We start from the raw sequence: 22,141 nt of genomic DNA, 5'->3' as shown, positions 1-22,141 counted from the left end.
TTACTTTATTAAGCTTGGTATTTGGACCTATATAAACCTACATCTTTAACACAATGCTAAACACAACTGATTTTTACAGATTTACCAAAACATCAAATGTAAATGTAATGATAACAGTAGTGACTTCATACAGATGTAGCCAATGTTATCGCATCCACTGTTGCCATTCTTGCACACGGCTATTTTCAAACAATGGTCGCTTCTCTTGCTGATGCGTACCAGTGGTTGCAATAACGTTGGTTATATCTGTACATTAAAGGATATGTAGCACATGTATCCCCACCCTCTGTGAGATATGTGTCTACGGTGTATGTGTGGTGCAATACCTGTGGCTCACAAGAGGTCTGAGCCTCCGCTGCCGGGGGTGAACTCTGGAACCGTCTTCATCAGTGCCTCCACCTATAACGGATCCTACTATGTGGATTTTCCCGTTACAGGACCCATATACGTATGTAGGCATATGATCACACAATGAACACACAGGGCAACACAGAATAACAGTTTACTGATAGCAGTATATATATTATGGCTACTGGTTACAGCTACCCACTTGCCACACACGGCTGTAACCGCCCACCAATCTCCCCCACTCTGTCCACAGTCCCCACAGTACCTTTTGAGGCCCTCGGGCACTCTACCACATAAGTGTCCACAATATACCCCCACCCCTTAGGCGGGATCAGCACCGTCACTGTACAGTTTATGTTGGTGCACGTGAGGAAGGTACCTGCCGGGTGTGTCCACACCCGGTCACGCTGCTGCTGTACTTGAGAGCCACAATGTCCTCGTCTCTATGGTGGGTGGGTTTCGTGTGGATGGTACCACCATTAGGAGTGTCCAGGTAGTAGGTGTCTGGTCCCAAAACACCTTTGAACAGGAGACCGCCGTGTCCTGTCTGTGTCCCACACTCACTCTGGTACTACGGGGCCGTGTCCCTTTACTATGGGCCGGTCTCTGCAGCAACCACTAGCTGAGGGGAGTCGGGGTCTAGCTGGGGCCTAGGGGGAATCTGGTTTAGTACAGAGGGTCACTGACCCCTGTTCACATACCTCCTACCCCTATACTGTCCCAGCACCGACTGGTGTGGCTCACAGCATGCCAAAAGTATCTATTCCCTGCTGCAGGGAATCCTAGCACCCTATTGGCTGTCATGGGTCAGATGACTAACAGCCCCTGGGGCTGCTGGGGATTGTAGTTCCCCATGCGGAACCTATAAGCAATGGCAGACGCTCCTGCACTCGTGCGCCTGCGCAAAAGCCCTCACTTGGCTGCAGCACTGCTCACCCCTTCTGCGCATGCGTAACTAAAGATGGCGGCCCCCGCTAACCGGATGGCGCTCCCTGCTCTTGCCCCCATCTGTCAGTACCTTCCGACAACACCCGCTGCCACTGCGGAGGTAAGGGGGGGGGGTCACTGGGAGCCCAAGGCGACCGGGGCTACAGATACATGGAATTAGTTGTTGCTGCTATGAGAATAGTAGTCTCCAAAGAAGAAGACAACGAATCTGAAATAATATACTGTACATCTTAACCAAACAGATGTGATGTATGCGGATCTCAATAGCATCAAAAGAACAAATTCAAACACTCCGATATACCGATGTGGCAAGGGTATTGCAAACCGTGGTGTGCTGGTGTGGGTGAAACTGCGTGATAGCCCGGTCCCCCTGATTAAAAACAATGTCTGCTTCTCCCACTGGCGCGTTGTGTATGTGCTATTGCAGCGTGCCACGGGTTGCAATAACACTAGCTTCAGTCGTATGCAAACACCATGGTATTCTAGTTTATTGTGACCATAATCACAAATAGCCAACGTGTCAATGCCCGGTGAAGATGCTTTAAGCATATATCAGTGTCTGTATTTTATGTTCGTATTTGTTAGTGCTGAACATGTTTGCTTTTGATGTCTGTAGTATTGGTGACTGGTCTTCTGTTGCTGGAGAATATTGGTAAATGTGTCTAGTTTTTGATTTTAACCCAACTATTGTTGTGTAGAAAAAAGGCAGCATGAAGAGGCTCTGTGAAAGTGGTAGTGAAGGTGTGTAGGTGTCGGATTGGGTCAGACAACTGATAGAATGATAGAACTCCAGCCTCATAGTCAAGATATATTCCAAAGCTCTTTAGCGGAGAATCTACGTGTACATCTTTGGATGTATAATTATGCTGAGCTCTAAGGATTAAAGTGTTCCAAAAACGCAGACACCAGGACTTCTCATTATATCCCAAATATGACTTCTCCGTTTCCCTCAGTATACTGGGATACGTGACACCAATTTTCCAGTGTCCAGTTTGACTGGTCTCCACTTCCCAAAAATGTTGCCCTGAAGAAAAACTTCTAGTACTTAGTACTTGAAATACTTTGAACCTTTCTGGCCTTTGATCACGTACCTGTAGTAAACTGGAATGGGCCTGTTTTAAATCATCTGATATAACGATGTTGCCCGCAGCTGTGTTGAGCTCCAGTGATATATCATGGGCATTTCTGAAATGAAACCCGCCTTTCACCTTGAGCTCAGCCATGATGTCAGTGAACCTGTGAAAGTATCTCTCTAAGGTCAGTGTTATCAGTACTTCATCCAGTTTATTATCAGCACCACCCTTCTGGTTATCTTGCTGTCCGTTCTCACTGTCTGCCTCTTCAGCATCAGTTGTAGCAGGTTCACTCCGTCTTAAGAGGATTAAAGGATCTGCAATATTGCAATACTCCTTGATTTGAAAAACCCTCTTGCACAGTGTGTCATTTTCCATTTCAAGTTGCTGGATTTGATCAGTGATCTGAAGTAAAATGTGTTCTTTCTGACCATTGATGTCACTCATGATTTGGATCTCCAGAAGATTTAGGTGCTCTCTGATGTCCTTAACCAGAGTATTGACTCTGTCTTTTATCTCCGCTGCTTTTTCCTCCACATCCCTTTTATTTTTCTGCAGCTCACGGAGTCTTTCCTCAGTTACCTCCCTCTTTGAAGTACGTGTAAGTTTCTCTAAAAAAGTTTGCAGCTTCAGCTTCTTCTTTTCATAAGACTCAGTCAGCAACTCTGTCTGGTGTCCCTTGTGTTTTCCAGTCTCAGAGCATGAAGTACAGATGCAGGTAGCATCCTCACAGCAAAAATACTTTAGGATTTCCCTGTGAATGGAACATTTTCTACCTCCCAGGGAAGCGGTAGGTTCAATTAAGATATGGTTCAGTGACTTGTTGTGTTTTCTCAGGTGATTATCACAGAAGGAGGATTCACACTGGACGCATGTTTTAACAGCAGGTACTGCAGAGTATTCACAATAAATGCAGACAATCTCAGCCTGCTGTCTCTGACTAGAAAGATAAGGATCTAACAGTACCTCTGTAATCAGTTCAGGACGGCTCTCAAATTGATTTCTGCATACAGGGCAGGTGTAAACTCCGGCTCTCTGCTGGCAATCAAACTCATCCTCAATGCAGTTCTTGCAGAAGGTATCGCCACATATCAGCTTCACTGGATGTGTACAAATTCTCAGGCATAGGGAGCAAGTCCACTCTGCAGGCTCCATCTGAAAACAAAGCCAGGAAATGAAACTGAAAGTCTGTTTTGAGAAAACCGGTTGTTGATTAAGCTTTTTTTACCTCCCTACAGTACGTTCTTGTTTTTTTGTCTCTTGCGATGAAACTGGATACTTTTTTTTTAAGTATACTATGTACAAGAAAGCCAACAATCTCCAACTGTGCAATATTTCTTGTTTAGAAATAAACATTTAGAAACGCATTCGCAATTGTGACAGTGAATAAATACCTTTGGCTCAATTTCAATCTCCAGCAGCTCTGAGTCCTGGACCAATTGCACATTCATATCGTGGTCATGTGATTTCCTGTGTTATGTGATCTCATGTGTTGTCATGATGCTCAGGCTTTAAAGCAGCAGTGCAAGCTGCCCTTTTAATTTTTTCTCCATTTAATATGTGCATCAATACAACAGATGACAGAGAAGCCCAATGCTACATCCAACATGACAGAAATACACAGTAAAATACTTATATATACTCTTGAAATAGGGTCATTTAGTTTAACCCTTTGGCCAAAGCGTTGTAAGCTTGCGAGCTACGTCAAGGCAGACACCTGTTCGCAAGTCCTAACACTACCAGATAAAATACTAATATACCTCTATTAGGATTAAAATTCTCATTTACCTCTATTAGGAGGGAGAAAGACCACAGTGGGTCTATATCCAGCAGAATGAGGAACTTGCAAACTAGGCAAGTGGGCAGGGGCGGGCTTAAAACCTGGGAAGGAGGAGCCACTAACCTCCACCAGCTGGAACAGCTGAGAATGGGTTAACAAAACACAGAATGAGTGCTCAATAGCACTCCATTTTGACACATATACATATATATATTTTGTGGGGGCTCAGGGGTTTCCAAAAAGAGCTTGCTGGGGTTCTGTGTTTTGTAATCCCTTTTTCTCACCCCTTTCCTTTTCCGATCTTTTTTGTGGCCCTGAAGGGGTTATTCTGTAAGTCAATAATGGTATACCGATTTTAGGAGTTTATTTAATTAATGTTTGGTATTTTGGTCTGTAGGTTTTTCACCACTCAAGTCATTTAGTGCCACTCAAAGGTGTGTTATTAGTATTGAAATTAAATTTAAATAGAAATGTTATGAATCATCATGAAGTTACATTGTTGTGTCATCGGTTCATCACTCTAGGAGGATGAACATATGTACAAGATAGCAGAACGATATATAATCTTTTAATAATGATGTTAAAATGTGTTGTGATATCTCTTGTCCATTTGTGGACTATGTACTGCTTTTAAATCGCCCCTGTCATCCAGGTATCATAATAGTGACAGGGGATGTGTATAAACTGTATTGTTGTATGTTGTATGTGTGGGACTTGGAGCAACGGTGGGTGGTCGCCAGCGGTGACGTCACCCTGCATCTACAGACATAGTGGTAAGGGGATTTTTCTTTCTTTGATCAGTCATTGTGTTTATTTGCAGGGTGGCTCTGCCAGAGATCGTGGTGCAGGTTCCGAGGGACTCTGGGCCGTCCGGAGTGGCACTGACGGGTGGGCGTGTAGCAGTCTCTGACCTAAGTTTCTATTGGCTGAGATGCGGCGCACAGACCAATCGGTGGCCCGAAGGCATGTCCTGGGGGCGGGGATGTATTGCGTACTGACAGGCCCATGGTGAGGTATATAATGATTGTAGCACCCTAGTGGGCATGCACGGGTGGACGGGGGGCGTGTTTACCCATTGGCACCTTGTCCGAGATGGTGGCGCCTCGCGTGACGTCATGCGCATGCGCAGTGAAGGGGTGTGTCAATTTTTTCAATCAACCTCAATTATTTATTATTAAGAGAGGGGTATATAAGACACCCAGTTTGCTCCATGCTTTATACTCCTTCATAAAGGACCTACCCGTCCGAAATTCGTAGGAGGATTTTTGTTCCCCTTCTGGGGTGATGTTTTTATCGTTGATGTACTGAAATAAATAGGATTTAACTTTTTTCACCACCTGACTCCCTGGCAGTGCGCTATTTGCTCCTTGTTTCTCTTTGCTCTGGATTTCTATTTCAATGGCTGGCACGCCACAGTGGACCACCAGAGACTACAGGAGTGGGTAAGAAGCTTACAATTATTCTTTATGACCATTATAGCTGAGTACCTCTACCTGGATCGTTTATATAAGGTATGCTTCCTCATTACTATTGATCTTGGTGTATATGGGTGACTCACAGGCCATTTTGAAATATACCCACTCCGTTATAGTCTATTTGGGGCCCTTCAAGATTTATTGATTACTGGATGAAGTTTGTCAACGGTGGAGCACCCTTCTCCCCCTTCTCCCTATTCTTCCATCTAAACTCATCCTTTCTTCCACTAACTTTGAGGCTTTAAAGAATATCGTTCTTCAGCAAAACCAGATTCCTGACAACCTTATGGTTCCTGGGGGTCGTCTGTTTACCTCTCCTCCTTTGCGCAAACAAGTCCTGGAGTGGGGACATTCTTCCAAAACGGCAGGTCATCCCGGGGCAAAGAGGACATTGGATCTCATCTCCCGGACCTTCTGGTGGCATGGGATGCAGAAGGATGTTAAGGACTTTGTACTTGCGTGCCCAACTTGTGCCAGGACTAAGACTTCCAGAAACCTCCCTGCTAGTTTACTTCAGCCATTACCTTTTCCGGTTCGGCCATGGACACTTATCCATTTCTTGTTGTAGTAGATCGGTTCTCCAAGCAATCACATTTTGTACCGCTCAAAGGCCTGCCTAGCTCTCCCAAACTTGCAGAGATATTCATCAAGGAGATCTTTAGTCTGCATGGGGTTCCGACAGTGATTGTATCTGATAGAGGATCGCAGTTCGTATCTAAATTCTGGCGCTCTTTTTGTCTTCAGTTGGGCATATCTATTCACTTTTCTTCTGGGTACCACCCACAAACTAATGGGCAGATGAAGAGGACCAACCAGTCTTTGGAGCAATTCATTCGGTGCTTTGTGTTCGATTCCCAGGACGGTTGGTCGTAGCTTCTTCCTTGGGCGGAATTCGCACACAATAATCTTCGTAGTGAATCGACCACTGAATCTCCTTTTTTCTTTAATTACGGGTTCCATCCCGCTACTCTTCCTCTTACAGTTGCTACCTCAGGGTTCTCAGCCGTCAACGACAGGATCAAGGAGCTTCAAACTCCGTGGAAAAGGATCCAAAGGAATATCAAGTCAGCCGTCGAGAGACAGAAATGTCAGGCTGATCTCCATCGCAGACCAGCTCCTCAATTCAGGCCTGGCGACAAAGTCTGGTCCCGTCGATGAAGTTCGCACCTAGATTCCTCGGTCCGTTCTCTATTTCTGAAAAAATTAATCCGGTAGCTTATAGTTTGTCCTTACCTACATCCAAGAGAATTCCTTCGGTCTTCCATGTGTCGCTACTCAAACCAGTGATCCAGAACGCACACTCGGTCCCTGTTCTACCCACCACCTCCGTGTTAGGTACAGGGTCAGCCCAAATACAAAATTCAATCTATCCAAGATTCCAAACTTTTCAGAGGCTCTTTGTACTATCTCATTCACTGGAAGGGATTCGGTCCAGAAGAGAGGTCTTGAGTTCCTAGTCATCGGGTTCATGTGGCAAGAATGGTCAGGAGATTTCATTTTCATTTTCCAGAAAAGCCTTCATGGAGTCGCCCGGAGGTCGCTCCTAGAGGGGGGGTGGGGGTACTGTGAGGATTCGCCATTCTGGCTGTTCTGTTTCCTTAACCCTCACCTGTCCGTCAGGATCCAGTGGCACTCAAGGAGGGCATCTCAGTGGTGGTACTCATGCGCGGCACGGGCAGTGCACTGGCTCCGTCGGTCTCCGCGATTCCCGTGTCCAGGGTGCACTCTCCTACCTGCAGCATTGACGCGCGACGCATGCGATATGTGTGCTCTCCCCGGCGGTCTCTGCGGGTCCCGGCTCCGGTTTCCGCCCCCAAGCTGACGCGAGTGTCGTGGCGCGCACGAATGGCACGCGACCGGGTCACCAGAGTGATGCGCGGGTTACGCGCGCGCTCTCTCGAGGTCCCACCTCTACCTCAATCGGCTGTGTAATAGGACGCCTTAAACCAAAAAGTGCTCGTGGCGCAAAGTGACAAAAAGTGTACAGTTAAATGTGCAAATAAACCCAGTGATAAATAGCACTGAAATACACAAAATACTTTTGCTCAATATAGTGAAATTCTCAGGTCTGCGGACTCCTAGTTAACCTCATATGAAGACAAGAACACAAATGCAAAGGGTATAGTGTATTAACATTTACTCATGAAGACAAACAACACAGAGGGGAATTGTAACAAACTCACACTCTCCCTGCTGGTATATGAGCAAGAAGTGACTTTGGGCTCACTTCAACCCTCCTCCCGTGGTGACTGCTCCCTAATCAGCTGCTCAGCTGCTCAGCATGCAAAACCAGGAATAAGCTTTAGTCATCTCGGTTGGCGTCTCCCAATCAGGATTCCATAAAGGGTTGATACGGTGGCCTCAAAGGATCAAAAGGCCCAACATGTTTCATCAAAATGACTTTGTCCGGGGTCATACTAAGTGCTCACTAGAATACACCTTTATATTAAACCGGACATCAGGGTCTGAGCTAGCACAGCTGTACAATAAAAATCTCAACCAATAGTGTTTGCTGCTCATGCTAACTGCAAAGTGCTATGCTGCATTGGAATTGTGTAATAGGATGCACCTGCACGATCCAGCAGCCTATCAAAGAGGGCGCTTCTGCTTCCTGGACGTCTTCCATTGGTGGGAGGTCCTTTAAATACCTTACAGGGAAAAGGGAGACCAAAAAGCGCACCAGCACAAACGGAGCAGGAAGAACCCAGTTTTTGAGATATACCTGCATTTGAGCGCTTCAGCTATTTTCCATATTACCTTTAAATACCTTGTCTGAACTCTCCTTTATTGCCGAGTATAACTTCTGTTTGTGACGCTGAACCTCACTGCACTTAGCCTGTCTGCCTCTTATCTTGCTGCCTGACCCTGCCTTGTACCTTGGACTTTGTGATTCTCTCCTGGACTGACCCTGGCTTTGCATTACGATGACCCTGCTCTCTCCTGCACTGACCCTGGCTTTGTCTTTACGACGACTCTACTCTCTCCAATCCTGACTCCGGCTACGTACCCCAATGATCCGCTACTCTCCACTCCTAGACCCGGCAAGTACCCCGTTTACGCTGTCCTCTATACCCAGACCCGGCTTGCAAGACTATCCTACACTCTAGACGCACCCTCGCGGTTGTGGTGGGCGTTCTATATTAATCCCTACCTCAGCCCAGCGGTCGCGCCTCGTTTGTGGTGAGCTATGTGTTACACCCACCCACCTAAGTGTCAGTCAGTCACCCATCCAAGTGTCAGTCATTCACCCACCCAAGTGTCAGTCATTCACCCACCAACCCGAGTGTCAGTCACACACCCCGTCACTCACCCACCATCTCACCCACTACCTCGCCCACACTCTCTCTCTGTCACCCATGTTCTCTCTCTCTCTCTCTTTCTCTGTCACTCTCTCTCTATCACCCTCTCTCTCCTCTGTCAAACTCTCTCTGTGTCACATACTCTCTCTCTCTGTGTCACACTCTCTCTCTGTGTCACACTCTCTCTCTCGCTGTCACACTCTCTCTCTCTGTCACACTCTCTCTCTCTGTCACACACTCTCTCTCTGTCACACACTCTCTCTCTGTCACACACTCTCGATCTGGATATCTTATTTACGCTATATATCTTAACTGCCCTATACCTACACCGAAATAACCTATACTGCTTTCTTCCAGATCTGACTCTCAAGCTTCACACGGGAGACATCGGAATCCCCCCTAACCCAGAAGACAGGTAGGGAACACATCCCCTCCAATGTATAACATTGCGGGAATGAGGGTACCTGAACATTGAGGGACTGCGGATCAGGTAAGATCCCAGGCGGGATTACTGCTTTATACATTGTGAAGGGGCGGGGGCATCCTGACACTGGTTATGGGGTACAGGAAACTAGTCACATATGTGGCTTTTTTTTCTAGATCCGACATTTACACACACAGAGACACACACCAAGGACTAATTGTAGTTAAATATAAATGTAATACAATAAATAAACTTATGTCAAAAATGAATGTTATTAGTTCTTACTTATTAGCTCAATTTTTTTTAAAGCGGGGCTAGGGACGAGGCTAGGGGTAAGTAGATTTTTTGGTTCGGTGAGTAGATTTTTGGGGGATATGTTAAGCACTGTATATATGTCATGAGCAGTGATATATACGTGTTTTTATATTTACCAGTATTCCTAGATCCTTTTTTTAACCCAATAAATAGAGGAATTACCTCATTGAAAGGTGCTACAAACACTGGACATATCAAGATGAGAGACACTATTGTAAACCTTTGAAGCGGAGTGACAGGAAAATGTGAGTAAACCGTAGCTGCTAGGGAAAGTGTGCTGGGACACAGTGATGGGGTACAACCATTAACCCCAGCAACGCTGTCAGTCACAAATAGAAACCAACAGCAATGTCAGGTAAGTGACCACGAGTGTAATGAACAATCCCAAAAGTTGCAGCAATCATCCACGGTAAAGACAGTCAATATTGGGGTACTCACGAGCCCCATGACCGGGGTTCCGACACCCCGCAGCATCCTTCCTGGTGTAGATGGAGTTGAAGTAGAATAGCTGAAAAAAGGAGCACTGCAACGAAGAAAACTGGAGGCCAATTGAAAAAATAACTAAAACTTTATTGAGGCATGACGTCTAGATTAAAAAAGTAAGAAACCTCCAACGCGTTTCTCACCTGTCGGCGCTTTGTCAAAGAGTGCTTCTAGGGTCAAAAAAGTGTCTCTTTATGGGTACTCCCTCACCAGAGGAAATGCAACCTGTGTTCCCAGGTAAAAAACCCCCACAGGAAGCAGTACTCCACATGTGAATGTAAACACTGAAGAGCTGACAATCTACTAGTGTCAGGAACGTACCACAAAAAGAAGACATTTACAAATACTCAAATATTAGAAAACCTGAATCTCACTAAATTAAAAAATTACCCTGAATATAACATAAAATCATAAAAATGGATATCTAAAGAAAAGAAAAAAGCATGACATTCAGAAGTAATCATAACATCACAATCATTTCAAATAATCAATTCAATAAAACCCACATATACATAAAGCTCAATAATTAAATATAAACTAAATATATGCTATAAACTGATAAATCACGCGTGATTCAAAACTCAATGGCAAATTAACATTTTGATCCTGTGAAGATTAGAAATTGGAAATTAAATTTAATAAGCCTAGTAACATGCTGAATAGCCTTTTCTTGAAAAGAAATTACTTAATATAAAGTATCCTGCAATAAATGGAACAGTTTTATCCTGATGTTTTGTCCAACAAGGTATGATATCCGAATGTAACATATAATAGTATACAAGGAATGTTAAATGGATACTATATAAAGAAAGTTAAATGAATATACAGGCAGTCCTCGTTTTACAACGCTTCGCTTTACAACGAATGTCTTATCCAACGCTATGCAATGCATACCTATATTCATTTTTACAACGCCAAAATGGCTGATCCAACGCTCCTACGATGCTTTGCAACATTGTGTATGTGTGTATATATATATACACATTCACATAAACAACGTTGCAAAGCGTCGTAAGAGCATATATATATATAATATTATACTATATAATATTATATTATACTATATAATATATTATTTATTATGTTATATTATATATATAATACAGTATATACACTATATAATGTATGTGTGTGCTGCATATCTTATTGCCTGCATAAAATATTTGGTGTATTTTAGTGTTAAAAATGCCTTCAGGAACGGAACCTTTCATTTAAACAGTGTTCCTATGGGAAAACGTGTTTCGCTTTACAACGTTTCGCTTTACAACGCCATTTTGAGTAACGCATTGTGTCGGATAACCGAGGACTGCCTGTAATGTAAAGAAACAGTGTTGGTGTTTCCCAGGCAGGAGTCAATTTTCACAAGAAATGTTTTAGATCCCACTCTACATTAATTCCAAAAGGGGACAATGTATTAAGAGAGTGAACCCAAAACATCTCACATTTATACAGTGGTTTAACTCTATCGCCTCCACGTATGGGGGCTGATATATAATCAATGGCAGAAAATTGAAAATTCGTCAATTCACCTGAAGGACAGTTAGTAAAATGTCTAGAGACTGGGAACATGGCATCCTGGGAGCATGGCATCCTGCCTCTTAATAGAGCGGTGTGTTCCATGATTCTGATCTCAAGAGGTCGAATGGTCCAGCCAACATATCCTTGACCACAGCCACAAGTCAAATAATATACAACAAAATTAGAATTGCATTTGATAACGCATGGAATCTTGTGTGTTCTCTTACTATGTGTGATGTTGATTGTTTTCAGTTGTTTAGCATAACAACAAATGCTACATTTGCCACATTTAAAGAACCCCCTTGGCTTCTTATTAACTTGCACACTGTCCGACTCTGAAGTGAATAAACTGGGGGATAGATAATTGGCCAAAGATTTAGCTTTCTTGAAAGCAAATCTTGGTCCTTGTTCAGCTGAATGTTGAATATCTCAGTCCAGAGTATGAACTCCCCAGTGTTTGTAAAAAAATAGGTCTTATCTGAGAGGCCTGCCTACTGTGCTGGGTAATGAAAAGCGGTGTAGACCAATCCCAATTGATGGTTTTCTGAATTTTCTTAGCATTTTTTGAGTTATTTGATCTACAAAACAAATTAGAATGCAATAATGAGGCACGTGTAGAAGATTTAGCATTATTATAAGCATCTTCTATATCTCTCATGCTATAGCCCCTTGCCAAAAATCTATCTTATTTTAACCCAGCTGTTGCCACATACATAAATGGCAGAATAAAGAGGCTCTGTAAAGGTGGCTGAGAAGGTGTGTAAGTGTCTGATTTGGTCCGATAGCTGATAAAAGGACAGCCGCCCCACCTCATAATCCAAGTATATCCCTAGTGCCTGCAAGGGAGTTTCCATATCTACAGATATGCATTCAGAGTTGTGAAGTGCTGACAGCTTTGTATGGACCAGACTCAAGCCCCATGACCGGTCATTACATCCTATAAGAGATTCTTTCCCTGTTTTCTTTATGCTAGGATATGCCATCCCTACTACCCAGTATCCTGTATTACTGACCTCCACTTCCAAGTAATGTTGTCCCGAGTTAAAACTGGCTGTGCTTAAAACCTGACAGAATATAAATTTAACTGGTGTGCGGGGCTGTTTGTCTTTTGCGCTCAAATGAGAGGCAGTTTTATGGTCATCTGATAGAGCGATCTTATTATTAGCAGTGTTAGGATCCAGTAATGTATCTGAGGCAGCTTGCATATAAAAACCCCTCTTTGCTTTAAGTTTAGGGAGAATAGTAACCAACTGGTGAAGGCTGTTCTGCAATGTAACTGATATCAGTACATCATCCAGTTTATCTGCAGCAGTGACCATTATATCATTATCCTCAGAATAGTCATCATTAATAAGTTCACATTCTTTTAAAAGTGTTATTGGATCAGTGACGCCAGATAACTCCTCAATGTGAAGGATTTGTTGGGACAGTTCACTCTTTTTTATATCCAGCTCCCGAATCCTTCCAGAGACTTGCAGTAACACTTCATCTTGCTGCCTAGTGATCTCACTTAGGACTTTGTTCTCCAGGACATCCAGTTGCTCTCTGATATCCATAAACAGATAAGCAGCACTGGCTAGTGTCATAGTTGTTTTGTCTTGTACTTTTTCCACTTGTGCGTGCAACCCCATGGCTCTTTCCTCGGTTTCCTCCCTTATCGAAACCAGTTTCTGTAGAACATTTTGCAGCTCAGCCTTTTTCTTTTCACAGTACTCAGTCAACAGCCCCACCTGGTGTCCTTTATGATCTCCAAACAGGCAGCAGGATGCACAGATAGAAACACCGTCTTCATGGCAGTAGTACTTCAGGGGTTCCTTGTGAACGGAGCATTTAATGCTCACAGGAGAAGCAGTGGGCTCAGTTAGGACATGTTCCACTGACTTGCTGTGTGCTCTCAGGTGGTTTTCACACAGGGAGGCTTCACATTGAACACATCTTTTAACAGAGGGTGTCTGAAAGTCAATACAGTAAGTGCAGAAAATCACACCCTCCTGCTTTGACTTATTTGAAAAGCAACGCTCCACTATGTTACGCAGCTTCAGGTTTTTGTGCAGGGCGGGACGCTCCTGAAACTCTGCTCTGCATTCTGGACAAGTGTAAACATGGGATCCCTGCTCACAGTCCATCACCCTCACAATACAGTCCCTGCAGAATATATGCCCACAGCCCAGAGATACAGGATCGGAGAAAATATCAAGACATATAGCACAACTTAACTCCTCTCTCAAACCAGCGGACGCCATATTGTAGACGGACAAAAAATGAAAGTAAAAAAAGTCACTATATTTAGTCAGGTGGGTGTGGCTTGGTTTTTCACTCAGGCAAGTTAAGGAGGAATGTCACATTCAGCACAACTGTGAGCATGAGACCTGCATACGGTATAAGAAATACAACTCTGTATATCACGTTCATTTCAGGGAAGTGTGACATAGAAATGCAAAATATTGTATTGATATAACAAATCAAACTGCTGTTACTATATATATATATATATATATATATATATATATATATATATATATATATATATATATATATATATATATATATATATATATGTGTGTAGCCATGTCTTCTTTTTGGCTACTAATCTGCGCTGCCTGACACATAAGCCCTGGTACCAGTGCAGGCAGTTCCCACTTCCCTAGTTTGCAAGTTCCTCATTTTGCTGGATATAGACCCACTGTGGTCTTTCTCCCTCCAAATAGAGGTAAATGAGAATTTTAATCCTAATAGAGGTATATTAGTATTTTATCTGGTAATGTTAGGACTTGCGAACAGGTGTCTGCCTTGATGTGGCTCGCAAGCTTACAACACTTTGGCCAAAGGGTTAAACTAAATGACCCTATTTCAAGAGAATATATAAGTATTTTACTGTGTATTTCTGTCATGTTGGATGTAGCATTGGGCGTCTCTGTCGTCTATTGTATACATATGCCACGCTCAATAGCACTCCATTTTGACACATATATATATATATTTTGTGGGGGCTCAGGGGTTCCCAAAAAGAGCATGCTGGGGTTCTGTGTTTTGTTAACCAGTGCAGGCAGTGTCAGGATCAATCAATCCAGGTTTTCCCCTGCAGTAAGCAGCTCCCTTGAGTGACAGGTGGGGCGGGACTAAGGCCTAAGTTCTGCCCAATCAACGGCTCAGACCTTGGACCCTTCCCCAGGGTTCTTAAGGGGCTGCACAGCCAAATGTAGTGGGTCTGTTTCTCTCCCTTGAGAGAGAGTGTTCCAGGGAGCATGGAATCAGGGCGCTGACCACCTCCATTTCCTCCCTCAGGGGAGTGGGACTATACCTCCTATTCCACCAGGGAATAGGGGAAGAGCTAGGATAGACTCTTTGGCCCAAGCCTGGGAGTTGATTCCAGGGACCATACGAAGGAGGGACAAGAGAGTTGAACCAGTTATGCTGTGTGCTGTTGGACAATAAAGTGTTCCTGTTTTATAATATATTCCTGTCTGAGATTGCAATTAATCAGGGGGAGTAGCAGACGTGGGTTCTCCTGCAGGGATTGCCTGCAGCACTCCTGGAGCCTGCAATAGATGGAGGCAAGGCACCAGTGAGAGAGAACCAACAATCACCCCAAAAGCCTGTCCTGTCTTTCCCACTACCACCGGCGGAAACTCAGCGCTTCTGTAATCCAGCAGGTAACCAGCACAACACACCGTGTAATAACGTAATCTTCCAGAGGGTGGGGGAACACCTGTTACAGATAGATAGATAGATAGATAGATAGATAGATAGATAGATAGATAGATAGATAGAGTGGGGGGAATAGGGGATGGGGAATGGGAGCTCTCGCATCAGCCTAATGATACAGATTGAAATCTGATGCAATAGGGATAGGTTGATAGGGCTAAGGTTAAAAGGGCACTTTAATGTGACAAAAGACCCATCCAACGCGTTTCGAACGTCACAGCGTTCTTTTTCAAGGATAAAACAATGTGATAACATCCATTATATACCCTCTTACCTGTGGGCCGTTTCGCGCCAGAAATCGGAACCTGATGACGTCATAACAGAGCGACTCAGTGCCGATCTAAGGGCAAAAGGAAGTACCAAAGGCAGTGTGGCCATCTTGGATGTGGGCAAACATAGGAACACAATAACAAAGCTTTATTGACCATTCCAGCAGAACAAAATACATTGCTGCTAACTGGACAAGCATATTTAAACGAAATAAAGCTATATTAAACTAAACTAATGCTTAATAAAGGGTACTATTATATCAAGAAAAACATGAACAAGGTGGATTAAAAAACTAGCTGTGTTGCAACTAAGTTATATACAGAAAAAAAGTTAAAAAATAAAAACATCTAGACATGATTAAAAAAATGTGCAAGAAAAGTAAATTTAAAGACATATTACACATATATACTGCATAACACAGATTGTGTACCTAAATCATAGGAACCAGGGAAATACAACCATTATAAAATATGAAGTATTATCCACAAGATACATCAAAGAACAATTTAAGCTTACATATTGGCATAATATTTGCATGATAAGGCATAGGTTCAAAGGTTATAATGATAAGAATATAATGTCCAATATAATGACAATTGTCTTATTTAATCTGTATTACCAACTAATTACACCATAATACGTCTATCACAAAAATGTTTACAAAAAATGTGTTAGTTGCCAGTCAATGTTCAAGCCCATAGGGAAGCGCGTTTGGAGAGTGAAGATCCAATACGCCTCCCTACGGTCCAGAAGGTTGATATGATCACCTCCTCTAGATTTAGAAATAACTGATTCAATCCCCAAAAAGGAAAAATTATTAATTCCTCCCTGACCACATTCAGTGAAATGTTTTGAGACTGGATGATTAGTGTCTCTCAATTTTATGAGCCTTAAGTGCTCTAACATCCTGACCTTAAGGGCTCTAGTCGTCCTCCCCACATACCTCTTGCCACAACCACATGTTATTAGATAAATCACAAATTGACTTTTACAATTTATAAAACTGTTAATCTTAAATTCCTTATTTGGTAACATATTCACACCATGTGGCGGTGGCAAGGCAAACTGGAAAAAACTTTTGGCAGGCTTCATGTGTTTACATGCACTACAAGAGCCACATTTGAAGGAACCCCTAGTGATAAAAGGTTTTTTGAGACCAGAAGATTTGAGTTCACCTGGTGAAACATGAGATCCAATTGTTCTCGCTCTACGATATACAAAAGTAGGACCAGAATCCACATATTTTTTAAGGACAGGGTCCATGGATAAGACATTCCAATGTTTTGAAATTATAGAGTTTACTTTTCCACTTTGTTTACTAAATTGTGAAATAAAAAGAGGACATTTGTTTTTTAATTCTGTCAGTCCATGTGAGTCCTGTTTAATACCAATTGTCTTAACATTGTTAGCAAGGCGAGAATCTCCAATTGGATGTGTGGGCAACAATGATGCTCTCTCTGTATGTAATGCATTTTCAAATGCAATTGCTAAATGTGATTTGGGGTATCCCCTTTCCAAAAATCTCCTTGTAAGTTCCTCAGACTGAGAAAGGAAACCACTCATAGTGGAACAATTCCTTCTCAGTCTGAGGAACTGTCCCCTTGGTATGGCCTTTATGACATGGGATGGGTGGCAGCTGCCTGCCCTAAGAAAGGTGTTCCTGGCATTTTGCTTCCTATAAACATCCGTTTGGATTTTTTTGTCTATGTCTACAAATAATTGTAGATCCAGAAATTCAATGTGATGGAAATGAAAATTTAATGTAAATCTTAGATTATAAAGATTATTATTAAGATAAGATACAAAAGTGTGAAGTGTAGTGACATCCCCCCTCCAAATAATAATTAGGTCGTCCACAAATCTTTTATAAAAAACAATATTGTGACGAAATAAATTGGTGCTCGAATAGATAAAAAGTGCTTCCCACCATCCCATAAATAAGTTCGCAAAAGAAGGAGCAAAACTTGTACCCATAGCCGTGCCAATAAGTTGCAAATAAAACTTGCCATTAAATGTGAAAAATTTGTGCGTTAGTAAAAAGTGTGTAGCGTCCAAAATAAAAGGCGATTGAAAAATTGATATTTCTGGTATCTCAATAAATTGGCGGACAGCTGCCAAACCATGGTCATGTTGTATAACAGAATACAGAGAGGTAACATCAAGTGTTACCCACAGGTAATCATTACCCCATTTAACATTTTTGATCTGATCAAGAAGATCACCAGAGTCCCGTATAAATGAGGGCAATTTCCTAACAAATGGCTGAAGAAAACCATTAACATATCTTGACAGACCATCTCCCAAAGATCCAATACTAGAGACAATGGGACGACCTGGAGGGTCGACCAATGTCTTGTGGATCTTTGGGAGATGGTGGAAGATAGGAATAATGGGATGAGATGGAATAATGAATTTAACCTCGTCCTTCGACAGAACCTCCATAATAACACCTGAGTCAAGCAGTTCTACAAGGAACTCCAAGAATTGCGGTGTGGGGTCGACGGATAGTACACGATAGGGCCGGCCATCATCCAGTTGGCGTAATGCCTCCCTGATGTAACCGTCTCTGCCCTGCACCACCACCGCACCCCCCTTGTCCGCACTCTTAATGACTAATGCCGAATTATTTTTCAAAGATTTTAAAGCTAAACGTTCACTTTGATTCAAATTGTCATGATCTATATAGGATAGGGAAAATCCCTGAGCTAGAAGACGAAGGTCCCTTATAACCAGATTTTCAAACATAGTCAGAAATTGACCCTTGACATGAGTGGGGTAGAACACAGAACTCCTTTTTAGGCCTGAATTCCATTCAGAAAATGTAGGAATATTAACATCATCAACCGTCTGTTCAGATTAAAGATCATTCATATCTTGCAGGGTACAAAAATCATTAATTGTATGTAAAGCAATAGATACCGGAGGAACAGAGTCGGATGAGGGGACATCACTCTCGGTAGCGTGTGGTGGCCCCCCATCCAAATCCTCATCTCCGGTCGACCTAGTAACATTTGGAATAAAATTGTCAAAAAACTTTTTCAAGGATAATTTCCGAACAAACTTATACATCAATAGTGGTTTCGAACAAATTAAAGTTCATTGAAGGTGAAAATTTTAGACCTTTATCCAGTAGTGACAACTCTATAGGAGAGAGAGCAGTTCCTGAAATATTTATAACATTAGATATATCATTCAAAACTTCTTCCTTTTGGAGGCGGACCTGTAGCCCCCTCCTCCTCCCCCCCCCCCCCTCTTCCCTCTTCTGATTCTCTTGTGTCCTTTTGAAATAAAGGGAAAGATTTTGGTTGTTGCTGTTGCTGTCTCTGTTGATTAACATTTTGATAAGAAAAAGCATCCTGGGAATGGTCCTGACCAGAATCAGACCTAGGTGGTTGACCCCAAAAGGTGCGTCCACCCCTCCCTCGCCCCCTAGATGGAGCTCCACGACCACGATGATCATCATTCTCAAATGTATTGACAAAAGATACAGAATGAGAGGTAGAGGCAGTTTCTGCATCTGAAACATCAGATTCGCCACTCTGATAATCCACATTCTTAGATTTTAAAATGGACTTATTGGGAGTAGATTTAAACTGAATGAATGATTTATCTTTGTTATTTGATCTTTCCTGAATAGAATTTATCCTCTGCCAATGGTAAACCTGGTTCTTTTCATAGTCATATCTGTCCCGATCATATTTACTTTGTTTTTTAGACATAATACCACATTCCACATTTTTTACCGTTTTGGAGAGAATAACATCAAATTCCTTAAAGCCCTTTAAACCTTTGAAACTGTATAGGTTTTTTAGCAGTTCTGTGATTTGAATATCAAGCTGATCTTTCTCCTTCATTTTCTGTAACACTATTAACTCCATCAAACGAAAAGAGCAGTCATTGAGGGCTGTCACCCATCTATTTTCAAAATCCACATCCGGAAAACCAAAGGAGGGGGCTTTTTTAACCCTTAGTCCTCTTGGGATCCTTTTACATTTAGCATAGTTCTCCAGGCTTATAATGTCCCACCATAAGCGGTTCTTATGAATCAATAAACTTTCCAATTTTTGAAAGTGGATTTTGAGATCAGAGATGTCAGTGGTATCCAAATCCACAATGTTATCAAACACACGTAAAGCTTGTTTTTTTCTCTGTGTATCATCACAAGTGTTGAAAAAATAAGTATCTGAAATATCTTCTAATTCATCCATATTATCCCCTGGTTCCTCCATACCAATATAATGGAAAACAAAGGGGGTACTGAAGCTACAAAAAAGTAACTATAAAAGTGTATAAAAAGCAAAAATATAAAAATTAGGGATCTTCCTTTTAAATTCAAAGATTAAGCTCCAAAAAACCTATGCATGTGCGGCTCCAACCTGTATATATTGCAATATGGAAAATAGCTGAAGCGCTCAAATGCAGGTATATCTCAAAATGATAATAAGCCAGACCACTGTACCAGGGTACTAACAATTGATTTAGTACCTATTGTGTCATATAATGGGTACTATCCTCCTGAAGACAGGTGGTGTGTGGTGCAACCCACTCGACACTAAATGCCATTCCGGCTGGTCCCGTCTGCAGGCTTCACTCGCGCAGTGACGTCTTTGCAGCACGCAACCGCTATGCGCGACACCTGCGCACGCACGCAGAAGCTTCCTCGCGCCTTTGTGTAATAGGATTCACCTGCCTTGTCTCCATCAGCCAACCACAGCCATGAATACTAGGGAGTATGCTTCCTCCTCATTGGTCTGTTCTTCCTATATACTGTATGCTCAGGCTGCCCTCTGGCACATTGGCTGAGCATAACCTTGTGTATGTGCGCTGTGCTCACTGCAGTTCTCCCTCCTGTCTGAGCCTGGCCTGTCTTGTCTTGTGTTGCCTGACCTTGTTTGCTTTTTGGATTCCGCACTTCTCCGGTCCGGACCCGGCTTCCCGGCTTACCCAAGACGATACGTACCTCTCCAATCCTGACCTTGGCAAAAGTACCTGCAAAGATCCGCACCTCTCCAATCCAGACCTCGGCAAGTATCACTGACCATCCTGACCTCTCCTACCCCGACCCGGCTACGGCATCAACATTTCATTTATTCTATGCATAAAAGCAATGGAGTTTCCTCACAGCGCCAGTTCATACGGCATCTATTGGGAAATCCCAGCACACCGCACGCCAAACTGATCCCTCCATAATACGTCACTGCCAGCACACCAATCACTGATCAGGAGGCGGGCCATGCATGAACAGCAAAAAGCCATACATAGCAGCATCAGAGCGTCAGTCACGCCATGCGCCGGGACAGCGATTCTCCCAGCAGCGCCGGTTCACTTGACATATGTAGGCGAATCTGAACAGCTCCCGGAGTAATCGCCATATGTAAATGAGGTTTTCATATCCCACGAGCGTGAGCGCTCGTCTCCCACATGAGGCTGCATCATTCTGTAGCACATTCCACGTCGCGTCATCCTCAGTAACAATCAGGAAGCGCTTATGCATAGAATAAATGAAATGTTGATGCTGTAATACACACAGGCAAAACGTCTCCCTGTGCCAGTCACTGCTGTGCACATTATGATGCACTTGGAAGCAGCAGGCTGGCGTCCATAGCAACACTAATTGGTATGTTTTCCCCAATATTGGTTTTATATAAGGCTTTATATAAGGCACATGTACTGTATGCTGACTAAAGTTAAAATAAGAGTGTTGATGAGATAAATTACTTAAGCTGTTTATTTATATTTTTTACCAATTCTGTATTTTTTACTAATTCTGTATTTTTTCTCACATTTGCGAGATTCATCAATCGCCATCTCTCCTATACTCTACTTATGAGATTAGGTATATATTTAGCGATATTTGTGTTTTTGTTGAATATAGATTTGTATTATTTAATTCATTTAATACATCTATAATTACATTTTTATTAGTATTGATCTTTTCCTTATGTTTGTAAAGGAGGATTCAGTATCATATTTTATCTTTATTTGTTTTAAGTGAAATGTATAAAGTTTATAGTATATTCGATGTAAATTTTTATGCCAGGGAAGGGACATTTAGTTGTTTCTCATTGGTTATAGAGGTTATCATCCATTGACCTATAGGAGGAAAGGTCATTGGTAATTTATAGGGTATATAAAGAACCTTCTAATAGGTCACTGCTACTCCTGACGAAGCCGTCACTAAGAAAGGCGAAACGCGTAGAGTGTGACCCTCAGTGTTTGATCGAGAGGGAGAGAGCCTGCTGGGAAGTTCCGTGACGTCAACTTCAATCGGCGGAGACACCGGAAGTGAGGTATCGGCTCCTGGTAGAGACGCAGAACGGAGACTTGCGGCTGCAGCGGCGGTGTGACGGGACCCTGAGATCGCTACTCGGTTACCACCTGTACCCCACTGCCTATGTTGTTATCCTATTGGAATCCTGTAAGCCTCCAATTTTATTGGTGTTGGATAAATCGCTTTTGTTACTTTTTATCTGGGCTCTGTGTTTCTCTTTTGAGATCTATAG

At 42.7% G+C, this 22,141-nt stretch overlaps 1 protein-coding gene across 1 annotated transcript; it reads right to left on the bottom strand.

The window, feature by feature from the left end:
* Positions 1–486: 486 nt before the first annotated feature.
* On the bottom strand, positions 487–13,980 carry LOC142462859 (uncharacterized). The gene is made up of 3 exons (XM_075565075.1): positions 12,345–13,980; positions 10,101–10,200; positions 487–3,524 (listed from the first exon to the last, which is right to left on the bottom strand). Exons 1-3 carry the CDS (start codon positions 13,904–13,906, stop codon positions 1,959–1,961), a joined length of 3,228 nt encoding a protein of 1,075 aa, XP_075421190.1. The 5' UTR covers positions 13,907–13,980; the 3' UTR covers positions 487–1,958.
* Between the last annotated feature and the right edge of the window lie 8,161 nt (positions 13,981–22,141).

This window comes from Ascaphus truei, chromosome 11 (assembly GCF_040206685.1).
Source record: "Ascaphus truei isolate aAscTru1 chromosome 11, aAscTru1.hap1, whole genome shotgun sequence".
NCBI lineage: Eukaryota > Metazoa > Chordata > Amphibia > Anura > Ascaphidae > Ascaphus > Ascaphus truei.
The sequence above is the reverse complement of the archived record's forward strand: the minus strand, read 5'-3'. Positions and strand labels throughout refer to the sequence as shown.

Bases quoted from the DNA above. Each gene is read 5' to 3' on its own strand.
- LOC142462859 (XM_075565075.1), bottom strand. From the start codon at position 13,906: ATGGCGTCCGCTGGTTTGAGAGAGGAGTTAAGTTGTGCTATATGTCTT. The intron at 10,201-12,344 runs GATTTTTGGCAA...ATTGGCCTCCAG, and splicing joins AGCTGGGTTAAAATAAGATA to TTTTCTTCGTTGCAGTGCTC. The intron at 3,525-10,100 runs GTGAGTACCCCA...CTTTGTTTTCAG, and splicing joins GAACCCCGGTCATGGGGCTC to ATGGAGCCTGCAGAGTGGAC.